The 18,049-nt window shown below is 41.7% G+C and overlaps 1 protein-coding gene across 1 annotated transcript in view; it reads right to left on the bottom strand.

The window, feature by feature from the left end:
• ASCC3 (activating signal cointegrator 1 complex subunit 3) overlaps nucleotides 1-18,049 on the bottom strand; it is an 887,461-nt gene that overhangs the window by 474,119 nt on the left and 395,293 nt on the right. Inside the window, exon 13 of the mRNA XM_069726311.1 lies at nucleotides 6,340-6,474. Coding sequence (XP_069582412.1) covers nucleotides 6,340-6,474 — 135 coding nt within the window. The remainder of the gene's footprint in view (nucleotides 1-6,339; nucleotides 6,475-18,049) is intronic.

Below are 18,049 nucleotides of genomic sequence, written 5' to 3'. Positions count from 1 at the left end.
CTGTTTTTGCAAAGTAGCTGACAAGTCCATGAGGGTGAAAAAATGTCTCATAAGTGGAGAACGAAAAAGCACAGTTCTGCTATAGTTTCATCTATATACATGTACTATTGATATCTGCAAACTTTGTTGAAAACACAGTTCCTTTTTTTAATAAAAAAAGCTGTTTTGCATCCCAAAGATCAACATAAAGATAAATATAGGGAAAAAAAGCATTATAAAACAGGCAAACACAACACAAACTGAGAAAAATGCAGTTTTTACACAATCAAATTAGTGGTTTAATCTCTGCCCTGAATCTATATTAATCCAAACGTGCTTGATGAGCCCTTCTGGCTTAGTAGAACAAGGCTGCATCACTGAGGACACCTGATGCTAGCTCTTAGGAAACAAATCTTTCTCTACATTGATTCCCTATTTGCTGTAGGGACGCTCCTGTTCTCTTTAAAATTAAGGATGTTTCATTATAACAAATTAGATAACGGAATCTGCGTCGTAGAAGAGCTTGATAGTAGGAGCACACGTGTGTTTTCCGACTATCAATTTATGGGATGCTTCACTTACTGATCGCAGACAACAGTATCAGTAAAGAACAAAAGAAAAATAACAGAATAAAACAAAAATAATTGTTTTACTTCATGGGAATGACCAGACAAAACACAAGTAGCACAAGTCATTGCTAATAAAATGAATGGAATGGCTCATACTGTGCTACTAGGTAACTGCACAGGCCATGCTACAACGCATTGCTGCCAAAACATTTCCGTTTTGCAAACTTTCGGCTTCACGCTACTTACTTCCAATTATAAACGTACAAATCATATGCACAAATTAAAATTCAGAGTATTTGTCTCCAACAATTGAGAATTTTATTTAAGAACAGATGTTTGGATGGGGTCCAAGCTAATGTACATTGCAAAAGCTAGCGCACAAAACAGTGGGACGGCGCTTTGATAAATCTTCCCATTGTTTTCTAAACTTCAGGATGATAAATACCTGGCACAACAAAATACAATGTATCCGCGGCCCAATTAGATAAGTGCAATTCATTAGCGGTTCTGAATGCCCACTTTACATTTTGGTAATTTGTTTGAAAGATTATTCACTTATGGCAATTTAGATTTGGTTACTTTTTTGTTTTTTTACATAATCCTCGGGAAAAAAAAAATAACTTATATAAAAGAGGGAATAAAATACTTTAAAAGGTCCAATATGTGAGTTATTCAATAAATGTACAACACTGAGAATATATAGGTGTTAAACCAATAATTCAAGGGTCACTGTACAGTTAAAGGGGTGGTCCAAGTTTGGCATGAAAGTCTGCAATGAACTTGTGAATCATCAATAAAAGTGAATTGAGAAAAACCACGCACGTCTAGTCGGAATGTGGCCGGAAGTATGCATGTTGCCTATTTGTGGTCACATGACCGCCAGCTCCTGGCACCAGCAACAGAGAATCCCGTCAGCGTGAACTTTGATAATTCACAAGTAGGGTTGAGCAACTTTTACTTTTTTAGGGTCGAGTCGGGTTTCGCAAAACCCGACTATCTCAAAAGTCGAGTCGAGTGAAATCGGCCGATTATGGTGAAAAGTCGGGGATCGACCGAAACACGAAACCCAATGCAAAGTCAATGGGAAATCTATATATTTTTTCTCTCTCTCTCGAAGATCGCCGACCGCATGGCCGATCCCACACTAGGATCGGGTCGGGTTTCATGAAACCCGACTTTGCCAAAAGTCGGCGACTTTTGAATTTGTCCGATCCGTTTCGCTCAAGCCTATTCACAAGTATTCAGTCATATTGAGTGACTTAAGACTGTCGTGCCAGACCTAGACAACCCCTTTAAGCTCCAGTTCACAAAGCCTAATGATAAATGTTCATCTGTATTGTTATCCGTATACCTATGCCCATGTGGAAAAACATTCATGTTATCTGCCCAGATTGGTTAACATTGATACTGTGCGGTCCATTTTCTGCGCAGAGATCACAAGGATTGAAAAAATGTTTATGTTGCGTTTTTGCTGGGGTTTTTTTATGCAAATTTTAAGCTGCCTTTTCCAGTACTAGAAAAAGTTATGAGATTTCAAAAATCTCATGCATCAACTCATGTTTTTTTTTTAGATGGATTTGGAAAACTATTGCGTTATTGGCAACTGCAGCGTGTCACTTTCAGCGTTTGTTTCACCGACAGAAAGTGCAAAAATGCAGCAAAAGACACAGATATCAGGTTTTGGAAAAGTCTTAAAGGGAACCTGTCACCTGTTTTGGCTGCTGCAATATAGGGCCACCGCCTTTCAAGGCTTATCTACAGCTGTAGATAAGCCCCCGGTCCGACCTGCAAATGAAGAAAAATACGTTATATTATACTCAGCTGCGGGGGAGTTTGATGTGGTCCTTTCCGATGGGAGTCGGAGGTCCTTGTCTGGCACCTCTCATCTTCTTGTGATGCCGCCCTCCTGCTTCTTCATCGCTCCCCGGCATCGCGCTCCTGCTCAGGCATACTTATCTGCCCTGTTGAGGGCAGAGGAAAGTACTGCAGTGCGCAGGCGCTGGGCCTCTCTGACCTTTCCCTGCGCCTGCGCACTGCAGTACTTTACGCTGCCCTCAACAGGGAGATAAGTACGCCTGAGCAGGAGCGCGATGCCAGGGAACGATGAAGAAGCAGGAGGGCGGCATCACAAGAAGATGGGAGGCGCCGGACAAGGACCTGCGACACCCATCGGAACGGACCGCCCCCCGGGGTGAGTATAATAAAACTTATCTACAGCATTATATAATGCCCTGAAAGGCAGCGGCCGCATCTTATAGCAGCCAAAACAGCTGACAGGTTCGCTTAAAGGAAGTTGCATCATCGTATTTTCATTTTTGGGGGGGTGGGGGCACTAAACTTTATCCGTGTGCACAAGAGACAACAAAATACGCAGCAAAATGAGCTTTTTGTATGCATCTTTACTGCAAAAATCCAATGTGTGAACATAGCCTTAAGCTGCATTCAGATGTCCCTTTTTCAATCACGTCTTCACTTCGGCATTTTCATGGATAGAACACACACACATTATAACATATGGAGTCGTTCACATGTCCATGTTTTTTATGGACCATGTGTACACAAAAAAATCATAGACACATGTCCTTTTTTTTATCTGAATCACACTAATCAAAACAACCCATACATGATAGCAAGCTCACACTGCCATCCATGTGCAATCTGTGTGCTGTCTGTTGTGAACATTGCAGTGGGTAGAAGAAACTTTGCAGCTTATTTTTTGTCATATGTGAAAACTCACTGACATACTGACCAAGCAATGCGGAAAAGCGGATTCAAAACACTGATGAAAATCAGACTGTTTTCTGCTTATGGAAAAATCACTGGCATCTGAATGAGGCTTCAAAAGAGTGCATTAGAAGACGGCAATTGCTGGAATTTCAGCCTATGCCTCCACATACAGAGCAATGAGTACTAGACTGTGATTAGGGAAAGGTTTCCATGAGTACAAAGAATGATGCTTTACTTTCACGAAAAATGGCAGGGCAGCACTCTGTGTAAGGAAGCAGTATGGTAATGAGCGAGAAACCTAAAGAGACTGTCCAGCCTTTAGCTACAAGTCTGCAATCATTCTACATGACTGCAGGATTGGCGCACACTGCGAGGATTCTCCAGTGCCAGCATTGGGAGCGGCAGGTGCATGACTGCATACACAGCCACAGGCCGACTAGACCTGCTCAATGCAAGTGTAATGAGAGAGGCCGGTCACATCTAGTAGGAGTGTGGCCGTAAGCATGCAAATCGCATACCTGCAGTCATGTGACCGCCAGCTCCTGGCGCCAGCACCGGAGAATCTGCGTGACTGCAGACTTGTAGCCTAAGGGCAGTACATTTCTTCCCAGACTAACAGGAATGCTTGGACTTTCAGGGGGAATATCTTGTCTGGGACACAATATTTAGACAGGCTGTGCTACAAAATTTAGCCGGAATGTGTAATGGTGCAAAAAAAGGAAGGTTTCCGTTTTTGAGGAACAAGTACAGAGCAGTAATATATATGCAGCTTAATTTCAACACTAATTCCACAGCTCATGGACACAAATCAAAACTATTTTCCATCCGAAAAGGACAAAATTAAAATATGACTTTTTCCTTAACATGCATGAAATACAGTCACAGAATTACGCATATATTTTCATGTAGTAATCATGTTTTCTTTCTAAGTGAAACTCTGAAATTTCTCATGGGAAATAAGCAAATTAAAGACACAGACGCTTGGAAGCATCTCATACACAGAATACAATTACCTGCTTCAGCAATGCATTCTGAGCCATAACAATGCGCTAGTCCCTCAGCAAGTCTTACAGAGCAAAGCCGCCATGATTTGGCTTCCTTTAAAGGGGTACTACAGGACTAGAAATACATAGCTGCTTCCCACAGCTTGTGTGTGGTTCTCACGTCAATGGAGATGAGTTGCTATGCCATATACTATAGACAGAGGTAATGTTATCCTTTCTGCCATGCCAAAAACAAGTGAAACATGGGTAGGCAGGGGCAGTATAATAAGGCATCATGGAAGGTTTGTGCAATGTATGGATTTAAAGCAATGGGAATATGGAAAAAAAATCCATTACACTTTATAACAACTGGAAGATTGCTTTGAACAAATAATGATCACTAGGGTTTGGTGGACAAATGTGCAGTGGGGGCAAATCAATTAATGACTGACCAGCTGACAACCCACATGTTGAACATAAGGGGACTCAGGAATGACACGCCATTCACTATTCATGGCACAGAGGAAAATAGCTCAGTTCAGCGCCCAGTTTTCATTCAAAACCAAAACTTTAATAGATCTTACCTGGAGAACAAAGATCTGTTTTGTTAATTAAAGGGGTTGCCCCCTGTGAACACACCTTTGCCCACATGCGATGCCTCACCTGCCACGGCTGACGTCACCTTGACAGCACTGCAGCAAATCATTGCGCTTAGCAGCTCTGCCAATCATAGAATGTTGGAAGGGACATCCAAGGTCATTGAGTCCTACCACCTGCTCAATACAGGATTCACTAAACCATCTTAGATGTCTGTCCAGCCTCTGTTTGAAGACGTCCATTGAAGGAGAACTCACCACCTATCGTGGCAGCCTATTTCACTCATTGATCACCATCGCTGTCAAAAATTTTTTTCTAATATCTAATCTGTATCTTCTCCCTTTCAGTTTTGTTCCATAGCTTCTCATGTTTCCATGTTCAATGGAGAATAAAGATGATCCCTCTACAGTGTGACTTCCCTTCAGATATTTGTACACAGCTATTAAGCCTTCTCTTAGGCTTCTTTTATGCAAGCTCAACATTCCCAGATCCTTTAACCGTTCCTCCTAAGACATACTTTGCAGTCCACTCACCATCCTGGTAGCTCTTCTCTGAACTTGCTCCAGTCTTTTTTTTTAAAATGTGCTGCCCAGAAGTGTGCATAGTATTCCAGATGATGTCTGACTATGATGAGTAGAGAAGGATTACTTCATATGATCTAGACGCTATGCTTCTCTTAATACATCCTAGAACTGTGTTTGCCTTTTTTGCTGCTGCATCATACGGTTGATGGATGTGCAGCCTGTGATCTATTAGTATACCTAAGTCTTTTTCACACGTGCTGTTGCTTAGTTCTATTCCTCCCTTTCTGCAGATGTCATTTGCATTTTTTTTCCCCAGATGTAGAATGTGGAAGGCACGAGCCGTTGAGCTCAATAAAGGGCTGCAGCGTTGTTGACTTTATGACACCACTGCAACGGATCAACACAGACAAAGGCAGCGGCAGTGAAGCAGAGCTGCACACACGGATAAGTTTAGTTGTTTTTTTTTCTACATATAATTGAGCTTATGGGCAACAGATTGCTGAAAGGAAGCAACCCCTATAAATGACATTTTGGCTTGACTACCCAATCCCTCTCCCCAAAAATCATATTTAGCAGCATAACAGAAACAAGCCAGTCTGTGCTTAAAGAGTTAAACTGGATTCTGCTAAATATGTAATTTTACATTAACATGCTTATATGGCTAAACTGGCAGGAGAGATAAGAAAATATACTCAATCTTTAATCAGGCTAGAGATACAAGTGGCACTAAGTAGGGCATGAAGCCCCTTGCTAATTGCAACCTCTCAGATGAAAACACATTCAACTCTACAAACCAGAAGCAAAGTTAAATAATAATAAAAAAAACTTTAGCGTATTTGTCCCTCACTTTTCTAGAGCAGCAAAGAGTTAAATTGTTCCACAAAAAAACATGTTTTATCTAGGGAATACAATTTGCAAGTTTGACAAGTTCAAGAATAAAATGGATTATTCAGCTCCTACCTGTTTTTCAGCGTGACCATAATCAGATCCTTGGTTTGGCAAAAAATATAAAATGTGCCCATTGTTTTTCGCTAGCTCCCTCAAGGCCATTGCTGTCCGCACTGTAGAATTTCTGGCATGAACAAAAACCATTACCTTCAGAGAAAAAAAACAAACACAAATATTAATGGAAATAAGAACAGCCCGTGCAGCTTAGTCATTTACTGAGCAAAACATCGTGTGATCTACAGCCGAAATTATCTGCATAAAAATGCACTTGTTACATTCGGTACAATACAGGTAGATTCAATGTCCAAACATTAATAATAAGAGAATAGAAGGAATCTGAAGCCTGGCTAAGCGTGACTGCGTCATTTCACCGCACACGGGAGCTGGAAAATGAAACAGTCCTCTGGGGGAATGTACAGAGGTGCGCACTTGTCATTGTGGTGTGGGAGCACTGCATTGTTTGCAGGTATTTGACCTGAAGAATGCGTTCTTCACCATTTCCAGCTCCATGTTTGACAGTGAGGATAGCAAGTGTTGTGAAAGATTAAGCATTTAAGAATACATATTCACGCCTTTTCTGTTTGTATCACTACATAGAGAACAATAGTAAAACAGCCTTAATTTAAGAAATTCTTCATGTGCTTGACAGGGCAGCACATACATCATCTCTGGCAGAGGTGTCTGGCACACAAGCTTTCTTCGGCAAGATGGCAAATCTTCTGTCCTCTGCTTCTTCCATGTTGAGCTGTAAAGACTATCCTTCCCCTGGCGAACAGAAGACTGAATACTTCTTTATACTCACTGTCACGCCAATACAAAGCATATGCAGAGATCAAGATAACAAAAACCAGAATATGGAAGATAAAGTATAAGGCAGTGTGGAGTGTTCTACTCAACAGGGGAAAGACTCACCAAATCCGGTCCAGCCTAAATCCGAGAGTGGTCCCACATTCACAATGCTACAGCTGCAGCCAACCAGTGGCCACAGGGTGACCATGTGTCCCTGCTGAGGACAGTGATCGTCGGCAGCAGTCACGTTTTTTCCCATTAAAGGGACACTGTCACCTGAATTTGGAGGGAACAATCTTCAGCCATGGAGGCGGGGTTTTGGGGTTTCTGATTCACCCTTTCCTTACCCGCTGGCTGCATGCTGGCTGCAATATTGGATTGAAGTTCATTCTCTGTCCTCCATAGTACACGCCTACACAAGGCAAGATTGCACCTTGTGCAGACATGTACTACGGAGGACAGAGAATGAACTTCAATCCAATATTGCAGCCAGCATGCAGCCAGCGGGTAAGGAAAGAGTGAATCAAACACCCGAAAACCCCGCCTCCATGGCTGAAGATTGCTCCCTCCAAATTCAGGTGACAGTGTCCCTTTAAAAAAAAAAAAAATGACATAAAACAAACAACTTAATTGGGCACCACCAAAATCGTGACCAGCAGAATAAACCACTATAATTAGGATGCTCCCTGCCTGGTAAACATGGTTGCCGAGGTTGCGTGTTCAACCCTCTGTTCCCTATGGTTGCCTAAAAACAAGTGACTCTTCAAGATCTTCATGATTCTGCTGAGGTCCTTACATGGGCTATAAATGCATAGAAGAGCACATCGGTTTACCACTTTTCTAATTTCTTTTAACCCCTTCAAGTCGCGGCCCTTTTTCATTTTTGCGTTTTCGTTTTTCACTTCCCTCCTTCCCTGAGCCATAACTTTTTTATTTTTCTGTCAATATGGTCATGTGAGGACTTATTTTTTGCGGGACAAGTTGTACTTTTGAACGACACCATTGGTTTTACCATGTCTTTTACTAGAAAACGGGGAAAAAATTCCAAGTGCGGTGAAATTGCAAAAAAAAGTGCAATCCCACACTTGTTTTTTGTTTGGCTTTTTTGCTAGGTTCACTAAATGCTAAAACTGACCTGCCATTATGATTCTCCAGGTCATTACGAGTTCATAGACACCTAACATGACTAGGTTATTTTTTATCTAAGTGGTGAAAAAAAATTCCAACGTTTGCTAAAAAAAAAAAAAAAAAAAAAAGTGCCATTTTCCGATACCCGTAGCGTCTCCATTTTTCGTGATCTGGGGTCGGGTGAGGGCTTATTTTTTGCGTGCCGAGCTGATGTTTTTAATGATACCATTTTTGCGCAGATACGTTCTTTTGATCGCCCGTTATTGCATTTTAATGCAATGTCGCGGCGACCAAAAAAAACGTAATTCTGGCGTTTCGGATTTTTTTCTCGCTACGCCGTTTAGCAATCAGGTTAATGCTTTTTTTTAATTGATAGATCGGGCGATTCTGAACACGGCGATACCAAATACGTGTAGGTTTGGTTTTTTTTTATTGTTTTATTTAGGATGGGGCGAAAGGGGGGTGATTTAAACTTTTATATTTTTTATATTTTTTTCATATTTTTAAAAACATTTTTTTTTTACTTGTGCCATGCTTCAATTGCCTCCATGGGAGGCTAGAAGCTGGCATAGCCTGATCGGCTCTGCTACATAGCAGCGATCATCAGATCGCTGCTATGTAGCAGAAATGCAGGTGTGCTGTGAGCGCCGACCACACGGGGGCGCTCACAGCAGACCTGCATCAGTAACCATAGAGGTCTCAAGGACCTCTATGGTTACCTTCCTGATGCATCGCCGACCCCCGATCATGTGACGGGGTCGGCGATGATGTCATATCCGGCCGCCCGGCCGGATGCGTTAGTTAAATGCCGCTGTCTGTGTTTGACAGCGGCATTTAACAGGTTAATAGCGGCGGGTGAATAGCGATTTCACCCGCCGCTATTGCGCGCACATGTCAGCTGTACAAAACAGCTGACATGTCGCGACTTTGATGTGGGCTCACCGCCGGAGCCCACATCAAAGGGGGATTCACGGCATGCGCAGTACTAGTACGGCGCATGTCGTGAAGGGGTTAATGTATGCAATGCATGCTTTCTAAAGACAAAGGTCCACATTCATCAAAATAATTTTGACTGCATCCTGGTGCAAACGGTTTTGAAAAGCAAAAATGTTGTGACTTTTGGCATTTTCAAACCAGTTTCGCCCAGTGTTGCCAAAATGGACTGAGCTGAGGCGGACACGGCAAGAGTGTGACGACCTAACTCATGGCAATTTGTGCTGTTCCTTATGCTAGACTGGAGTAAGACTTCTGCTGTGGCACACGGAAACAACCGCCACTCATCAGAAGCTCCTGATTCATCAAGATGCTCCAACAAACCTCATCACCAAGACCGCTGAGAAAATCATATCATAGGCCTTGTTGTACTGGAGACACAGAATCCACACAGATGAAAGCCTCAATGTCTGGCAATCCTTTATGCTTTATCCAATGTAAATTTCTTTATGTCTGCAATTTTATCCATGAACAGTTAAACTAATGAACGCCTTGTTGAACAAGCATTGGGAGCGCTACAACTCCACCGCCACACACATCCTGGAGTTGGCTTCTCTGGTCAAGCTGTTAAAAACTCAATTCAACAAATTTATAGTTATACTTGTTTCTCTCTTTATCTCCCACTAATTACTAGCTTTCATCAGTGCTTCCATAGGGGTTGCCACACAGTCAATGGTAATTCAGTCGCAGAAGGCAGTTATACATCAGAAAAATGAATATAGGGAATTGTAACCTCAAGCTAAATAAATGCCCTATTAGAACAAAATTTGCAAAAACCAAAAGAAAGAGAATGGTGCTAGGCCGATTGCAAATACCAATAATATAAATCTTTAAAAGAAATGTAATTAAGAACAAGGAAAAAGGAAATAAATATCCAACATGATAAAATACAGAAAAAGGAGATGATGTGAAAATTGCCACAAGATGTAAAATTCTGTAACAAAACCCCATAGACAAAAATTGCAAGTATCAAAATGACCAACTAAAAGAAATGATATGTGCAAATAGGTTCAAGTGAAAGATCAAAAATATGTTAACCAAGTACCCTTAAATGTAAAGTGCTGCAGAATTTGTTGGCGCTATATAAATAAAAATTAGTATTATTAAAAAAATTATTACCCTATATTATTTTCATGCACTATTGCTATTTATTTAATTACTGCAGGGTATTTGGGACTTTGTTTTTATCTTGGGTTTTGTCTGTTCATTTGCCAGTGTGAACACTCGCCTACATGCTGCATAAATACCAACTTATATTCCAGCTCATTTCTTTCGTTTTATGTTTCAAGTAAAAAGGTAGGTACCAAGATTCATATGTAAAGTAAACAATCAATAAAGAATAAGCAAATAGTTAGAGTGGTGCAATCACTTTATCAAATAGTCCCATTAGAAATGCAAACATGTAGTATTCAAGGGTATGCAAATAACAGGACAAATAAATTAAGGAAAAATATACATGCAGGCTCACCCACCAACGACCCGACGCGTTGGTCATTTCGATACATACAATTTTTGCCTTTGCATTTTCATTACAGAATTTTCATCTTGGGGCAATTTTTTTAGGGGAAAACCAGCAAACAAAAAGACAGTTTTAGTTAATTCCTTCCAAAGTTGATGAATTTTCACAATAAATATGTAAATGGGGCATCCAAATTACAAATTGGGAAGTTTTGTTTTCCTGGGAAAATACAGCCGTAACAGAATCCAACTATTGTAAGCAACAACAAAACACTTTCAAAGTAAGGTTTAAAGTGAGGTTTGTTTTAATGATGTAAACAATGGTTTAATTTGCACTGCAGTTTGGTTTAATGAGGTATAAAAAAAAAGAGGTTTTAGCTTTGTGCATCTAGTTTTTCGACTGTTTTGGATTCTTGGGCCGTATGCTCAGTGAGTAAAATTATGCATCATTATTCTCTTAGATCTACAGAAAATGTTCTACTCGAATCCATGGAAATGAAAGGAATGAAACACATAGGAAGAACGTTTATTATGTACAAGTCATTATATTGCAATAAAATCATTGTTTAGGCGTTAGGGATGTTTAAAACAACACTTTGTGCTTTACTTCTACTCCTCAGTTATGCTCTTAATATAGTCTCGGGTTTACACTTGGAATCACAGAAGCTACAAAAACCAAAAGCTTTTCAGTTCATTTTACAACTGTTTCTTCCACTCCATTACTGCCTATATAAAACTATTTCACATAGAGCTGGGGCACATCCTCCAATCAATATCGCTATATAGTTTTGCTGAGAAAGCACCACAGAGCATAAAGGGTTATTCCCAGAATCACATTATTTTTAAGAAAGCACAATAAATGCGTATTTATTTTTTATATTCAGACTAAACCAAACACAGTTTCCTTCCTCTACTTTTTTGCATTTCTATCCGCCCCTAGGTGCATCCAGCTTCCCGCAACAGAATGGTGGTCTTATTCTCATGTATGGTACTTAAACTACATTTTCCAGCACCACTTGCTTCTCCTCAGTACTGCAGACCCAACCCCTGAGTGCTTCTGACTAGCCTGACAATGTCTGAGTTATCAAGTCAATCTAATTGTAAAATTCACCTTATGCTTCTGTGCAGTGCCTGCTCCTGTACACTTTCCTGTCTGACCGATTTTATCTTCTGCCATTTACATCAGCATAGCTTTCGGGGCGATTTTATATCATTTCCGGGTTCTAGCAGGGCTGACACATGCATCAACTGAGCAGCATTTCGTTTCACCTCACTGATTTGTCAGAATGAAGCAGCAAACACCACTCAACTAATCTCAACCCCTTAATACAGAGTCCAATACTGAAGTATATCTCTCCTCTCAGCCCTTTTAATTCAGCTCATCGACAGAGGGCATACGAATCAATGGGATACGTTTATTTAAACAAATGGCTGTCTGTCCAATGGATAGTTGACAACTGTTAGATTGATGGGGTTTAACTTGTGTCTACTGTTCTCTAGCAGGCCCAAGAATACAGCATGAAGGATTTGGATAGAGATCATTTAGTCTTTGGTACTAAGATAGCTAAACTCAATAAACAGACCCACATAAATGTAATAATTTGTGCAGATTATCAATATCTGGCCTCTGGGGAGGGAAACTACACCCCATTACTTAATGTAAATTGTAATAGTCTGTGAGATTATTAATTTATTCATATTAATTGGAGCTGCTATTAAGTAAACTCACTCTGCTCCATATCTCCCATATGGTCAAACAAGGTATTGATACGCTCAGATATGGGAAAGTCTGGTGGATAATATAGCATACACCAATGACAGGATGGAAAAGTAGGGAGCGAAGGATGGGACACCTCCTGACTCCAACTTGTGCCTGTCCCTAAGCTCCCCTAACGTCCTATGCGGATCCTTCCCCCTGCCACCGTTACGTGCCTAGTCCATGACTGTCACCTCAATATACCCTGTCTAGTGCACTTGTCGGCAAGGACACTAGCCTCACCACTGCAGATGGTATCAACACAGGTGAAGTGACAAACACAGGACAGACATAGATAAAGGGAACAATACTCAGCTACTGGCTCTGCTAGAAAGCTAAAAACAACAGAGGATATGGCACAAGGAACCCGAACTCCACATCAGGAGCTACACGACTGACACCAAAGAGCTCCTAACTCAAGGCTGGTCTGCAAAGAATAACTCTATTAACGACAGTCAGCTGATGGGTCAAGTGACCATTTAAAGGATAGTGGGAGTGGTTACCAACCACATCAGCTGATGAGCCAAAAAAAAGCAGCTGTAGGCAAGGATACTAGACATTAACCCTTGCTGGACCAAAATAAAAAAGTAACATTTAAATTATAGCAAAACCAGAGCTGCCACGAATCCTAAAATTAATCGTGACAAGTATTTTAAGCAAAAGAAGAAAACTACAATATTGAAAACATAGATACAATATTTATCTTTTACATAAGTACACTGAATTAATGAAACTAAAATTGAATATGTGATAATTTCCCTACAGATTTTTGTTTCGAGTCTTGTTTCAGGAAAAAAAAATCTCATTATTTTACAATATGAAAGTGTACTTCTTAGCTGCCACCATACAAGACTATTTAAGGGAATTTACCACATTATCTTTCCAGAAAAAAATGAGATCCATGGTTCTTACACTATGTGAGCAAGTCTCCCTATTATTTTGTCTGGAAATCACAAAGTGAGCGACGGTTTGACAAGCCATTGTAAGAAATAGAATTACTTGCAGCAATCACCATATGATCTGTTGTAAGGGCTAAATCCATCAGACTGATGCTCCACTTAAAGGTTAGGATAACCCCAATTCAAATTGTGGGTCCCCCAGAGACAAGATGGTCACAGCTGTCAGCAATCCACCCAAATGAATCAAAATGCTTACATTCCCAGCAGAAAATGCATGAATCAGCACCCACTGAAATATATACCGGTAGTGTTTCAATACTCTGACCTTAGAAGCACAAACCAGTGCTTGAGGCAGGTCTTGGATTCTAGTTAACAGGACGAGATGGTCTAAATATTCCTAAACACACAATATTAACCCTTTATTGACAGAGCCAATTTGGTACTTAATGACCAGGCCAATTTTTGCAATTCTGACCACTGTCACTTTATGAGGTTATAACTCTGGAACGCTTTAACGGATCCCGCTGATTCTGAGACTGTTTTTTCGTGACATATTGTACTTCATGTTAGTGGTAACATTTCTTCGATATTACTTGCGATTATTTATGAAAAAAACGGAAATATGGCGAAAATTTTTAAAATTTTGCAATTTTCAAACTTTGTATTTTTATGCCCTTAAATCAGAGAGATATGTCACAAAAAATAGTTAATAAATAACATTTCCCACATGTCTACTTTACATCAGCACAATTTTGGAAACAAAATTTTTTTTGTTAGGGAGTTATAAGGGTTAAAAGTTGACCAGCAATTTCTCATTTTTACAACACCATTTTTTTTAGGGACCACATCACATTTGAAGTCATTTTGAGGGGTCTATATGATAGAAAATAATGAAGTGTGACACCATTCTAAAAACTACACCCCTCAAGGTTCTCAAAACCACATTCAAGAAGTTTATTAACCCTTTACGTGCTTCAGAGGAACTGAAACAATGTGGAAGGAAAAAATGAACATTTAACTTTTTTTTGCAAACATCTTAATTCAGAACCATTTTTTTTTATTTTCACAAGTGTAAAAACAGAAATGTAACCATAAATTTTGTTACGCAATTTCTCCTGAATACGCCAATACCCCATATGTGGGGGTAAACCACTTTTTGGGCGCACCGCAGAACTTAGAAGTGAAGGAGCGCCGTTTGACTTTTTCAATGCAGAATTGGCTGGAATTGAGATCGGACGCCATGTCACGTTTAGAGAGCCCCTGATGTGCCTAAACAGTGGAAACTCCCCACATGTGACACCATTTTGGAAACTAGACCCCTTAAGGAACTTATCTAGATGTGTGGTGAGCACTTTGAACCCCCAAGTGCTTCACAGAAGTTTATAACGTAGAGCCGTGAAAATAAAAAATCGCTTTTGTTTACACAAAAATGATCTTTTCGCCCACAAATTCTTATTTTCACAAGGGTAACAGGACAAATTAGACCACAAAAGTTGTTGTGCAATTTCTCCTGAGTACGCCGATACCCAATATGTGGGGGTAAACCACTGTTAGGGCGCACCGCAGAGCTTGGAAGAGAAGGAGTGCCGTTTTACTTTTTCAATGTAGAATTGGCTGGAATTGAGATTGGACGCCATGTCGCGTTTGGAGAGCCCCTGATGTGCCTAAACAGTGAAAACCCCCCACAAGTGACACCATTTTGGAAACTAGACCCCTTAAGGAACTTATCTAGATGTGTGGCGAGCACTTTGAACCCCCATGTGCTTCACAGAAGTTTATAACGTAGAGCCGTGAAAAAAAAAATTGCATTTTTTCTACAAAAATGATCTTTTTGCCCACAAATTTTTATTTTCACAAGGGTAACAGGAGAAATTAGACCACTAAAGTTGTTGTGCAATTTCTCCTGAGTACGTCGATACCCAATATGTGGGGGTAAACCACTGTTTGGGCGCACCGCAGAGCTTGGAAGAGAAAGAGTGCCGTTTTACTTTTTCAATGTAGAATTGGCTGGAATTGAGATCGGACGCCATGTCGCGTTTGGAGAGCCCCTGATGTGCCTAAACAGTAGAAATCCCCCACAAGTGACCCCATTTTGGAAACTAGACCCCCCATGGAACTTATCTAGATGTGTGGTGAGAACCTTGAATGCCCAAGTGCTTCACAGAAGTTTATAATGCAGAGCCGTGAAAATAAAAAATATTTTTTTTTTCCACAAAAAAAGATATTGTAGCCCCCAAGTTTTTATTTTCACAAGGGTAACAAGAGAAATTGGACCCCAAAAGTTGTTGTCCAATTTGTCCTGAGTATGCTGGTACCCCATATGTGGGGGTAAACCACTGTTTGGGCGCACGGCAGAGCTCGGAAGGAAGGAGCGCCGTTTTGGAATGCAGACTTTGATAGAATGGTCTGCGGGTATTATGTTGCGTTTGCAGAGCCCCTGATGTACCTAACCAGTAGAAACCCTCCACAAGTGACCCCATTTTGGAAACTAGACCCCCCAAGGAACTTATCTAGATGTGTGGTGAGAACTTTGAATGCCCAAGTGCTTCACAGAAGTTTAGAATGCAGAGTCGTGAAAATAAAAAATATTTTTTTTCCACAAAAAAGATATTGTAGCCCCCAAGTTTTTATTTTCACAAGGGTAACAGGAGAAATTGGACTGCAATAGTTGTTGTGCAATTTATCCCGAGTACGCTGATGCGCCATATGTGGGGGTAAACCACTGTTTGGGCGCACGGCAGAGCTTGGAAGGGAAGGAGCGCCTTTTTGGAATGCAGACTTTGATAGAATGGTCTGTGGGCATTATGTTGCGATTGCAGAGCCCCTGATATACCTAAACTGTAGTAACCCCCCACAAGTCACCCCATTTTGGAAACTAGACCCCCCAAGGAACTTATCTAGATGTGTGGTGAGAACTTTGAATGCCCAAGTGCTTCACAGAAGTTTAGAATGCAGAGTCGTGAAAATAAAAAATATTTTTTTTTTCACAAAAAAGATATTGTAGCCCCCAAGTTTTTATTTTCACAAGGGTAACAAGAGAAATTGGACCCCAGAAGTTGTTGTCCAATTTATCCCGAGTACGCTGATGCCCCATATGTGGGGGTAACCCACTGTTTGGGCGCACGGCAGAGCTCGGAAGGGAGGGAGCACCATTTGACTTTTTGAGCGCAAAATTGGCTGTCGTGTTTGGAGACCCCCTGATGTACCTAAACAGTGGAAACCCCCCAATTCTAGCTCCAACCCTAACCCCAACACACCCCTAACCCTAATCCCAACCTGATCCATAATCCTAATCACTAACCCTAACCATAATAACAACCCTTACCCCAAAACAACCCTAATGTCAACCCTAACCATAACCCTAATCAAAACCCTAAATCCAACACACCCCTAATCCTAATCTCAACCCTAACCTCAAACCGAACCCTAATCCCAATACACCCCTAATCACAACCCTAACCTTAACCCTAATCCCAAACCTAACCCTAATCCCAAGCGTAACCCTAATGCCAACCCTAACCCTAATACAAACCCTAACCCTAATCCCAGCTCTAAACCTAACTTTAGCCCCAACCCTAGCCCTAACTTTAGCCCCAACCCTAACCCTAGCCCTAAGGCTACTTTCACACTTGCGTCGTTTGGCATTCCTTCGCAATCCGTCGTTTTGGACAAGAAACGGATCCTGCAAATGTGCCCGCAGGATGCGTTTTTTGCCCATAGACTTGTATTGCCGACGGATCGTGACGGATGGCCACACGTCGCGTCCGTCGTGCACTGGATCAGTTGTGTTTTGGCGGAGCGTCGGCACAAAAAAAGTTCAATGAAACGTTTTTTTGTACGTCGCATCTGCCATTTCTGACCGCGCATGCGTGGCCGTAACTCCGCCCCCTCCTCCCCAGGACATAGATTGGGCAGCGGATGCGTTGAAAAACTACAGCTGCTGCCCACGTTGTGCACAATTTTCACAACGTGCGTCGGTATGTCGGGCCGACGCATTGCGACGGCCCCGTACCGACGTAAGTGTGAAAGAAGCCTAACCCTAAATTTAGCCCCAACCCTAACCCTAAATTTAGCCCCAACCCAAACCCTATATTTAGCCCCAACCCTAGCCCTAACCCTAGCCCTAACCCTACCCCTAACCTAACCCTTAACCCTAACCTAACCCTACCCCTAACCCTACCCCTACCCCTAACCCTACCCCTAACCTAACCCTACCCCTAACCCTACCCCTAATTTTAGCCCCAACTGCTGTTCTCCTGCCGGCCGGCAGATGGAGACAGATGGCGGGCGCACTGGGCATGCGTCTGCCATGTTCTTCTGCCGGCGGCCATGAGGAGCAGCAAGAGGATCTAGGGACACAGGTGAGAATTGTAGGGTCCCCGAATCCCCCTATTTCTCTGTCCTCTGATGTGCGATCACATCAGAGGACAGAGAATTACACTTTACTTTTTTTTTTTTTTTTGCGGTCGCCGGTAAACAGTTAATTACCGGCGATCGCAAAACAGGGGTCGGTAAAACCGACCCCGATCATGCTCTTTGGGGTCTCGGCTACCCCCGGCAGCCGAGACCCAAAAGATTCTCCCGGTGCCGGCTGGCGGGCGCACTGCGCATGCGCCCGCCATTTTAAAGATGGCGGCACCCACCGGGAGACACGAGGAGCATCGGGGGAGCTAGGTGAGTATTGGGGGGCCACCTGGGA

Source organism: Ranitomeya imitator, chromosome 5, assembly GCF_032444005.1.
Source record: "Ranitomeya imitator isolate aRanImi1 chromosome 5, aRanImi1.pri, whole genome shotgun sequence".
NCBI lineage: Eukaryota > Metazoa > Chordata > Amphibia > Anura > Dendrobatidae > Ranitomeya > Ranitomeya imitator.
This window is presented reverse-complemented; position numbering and strand designations above follow the sequence as displayed.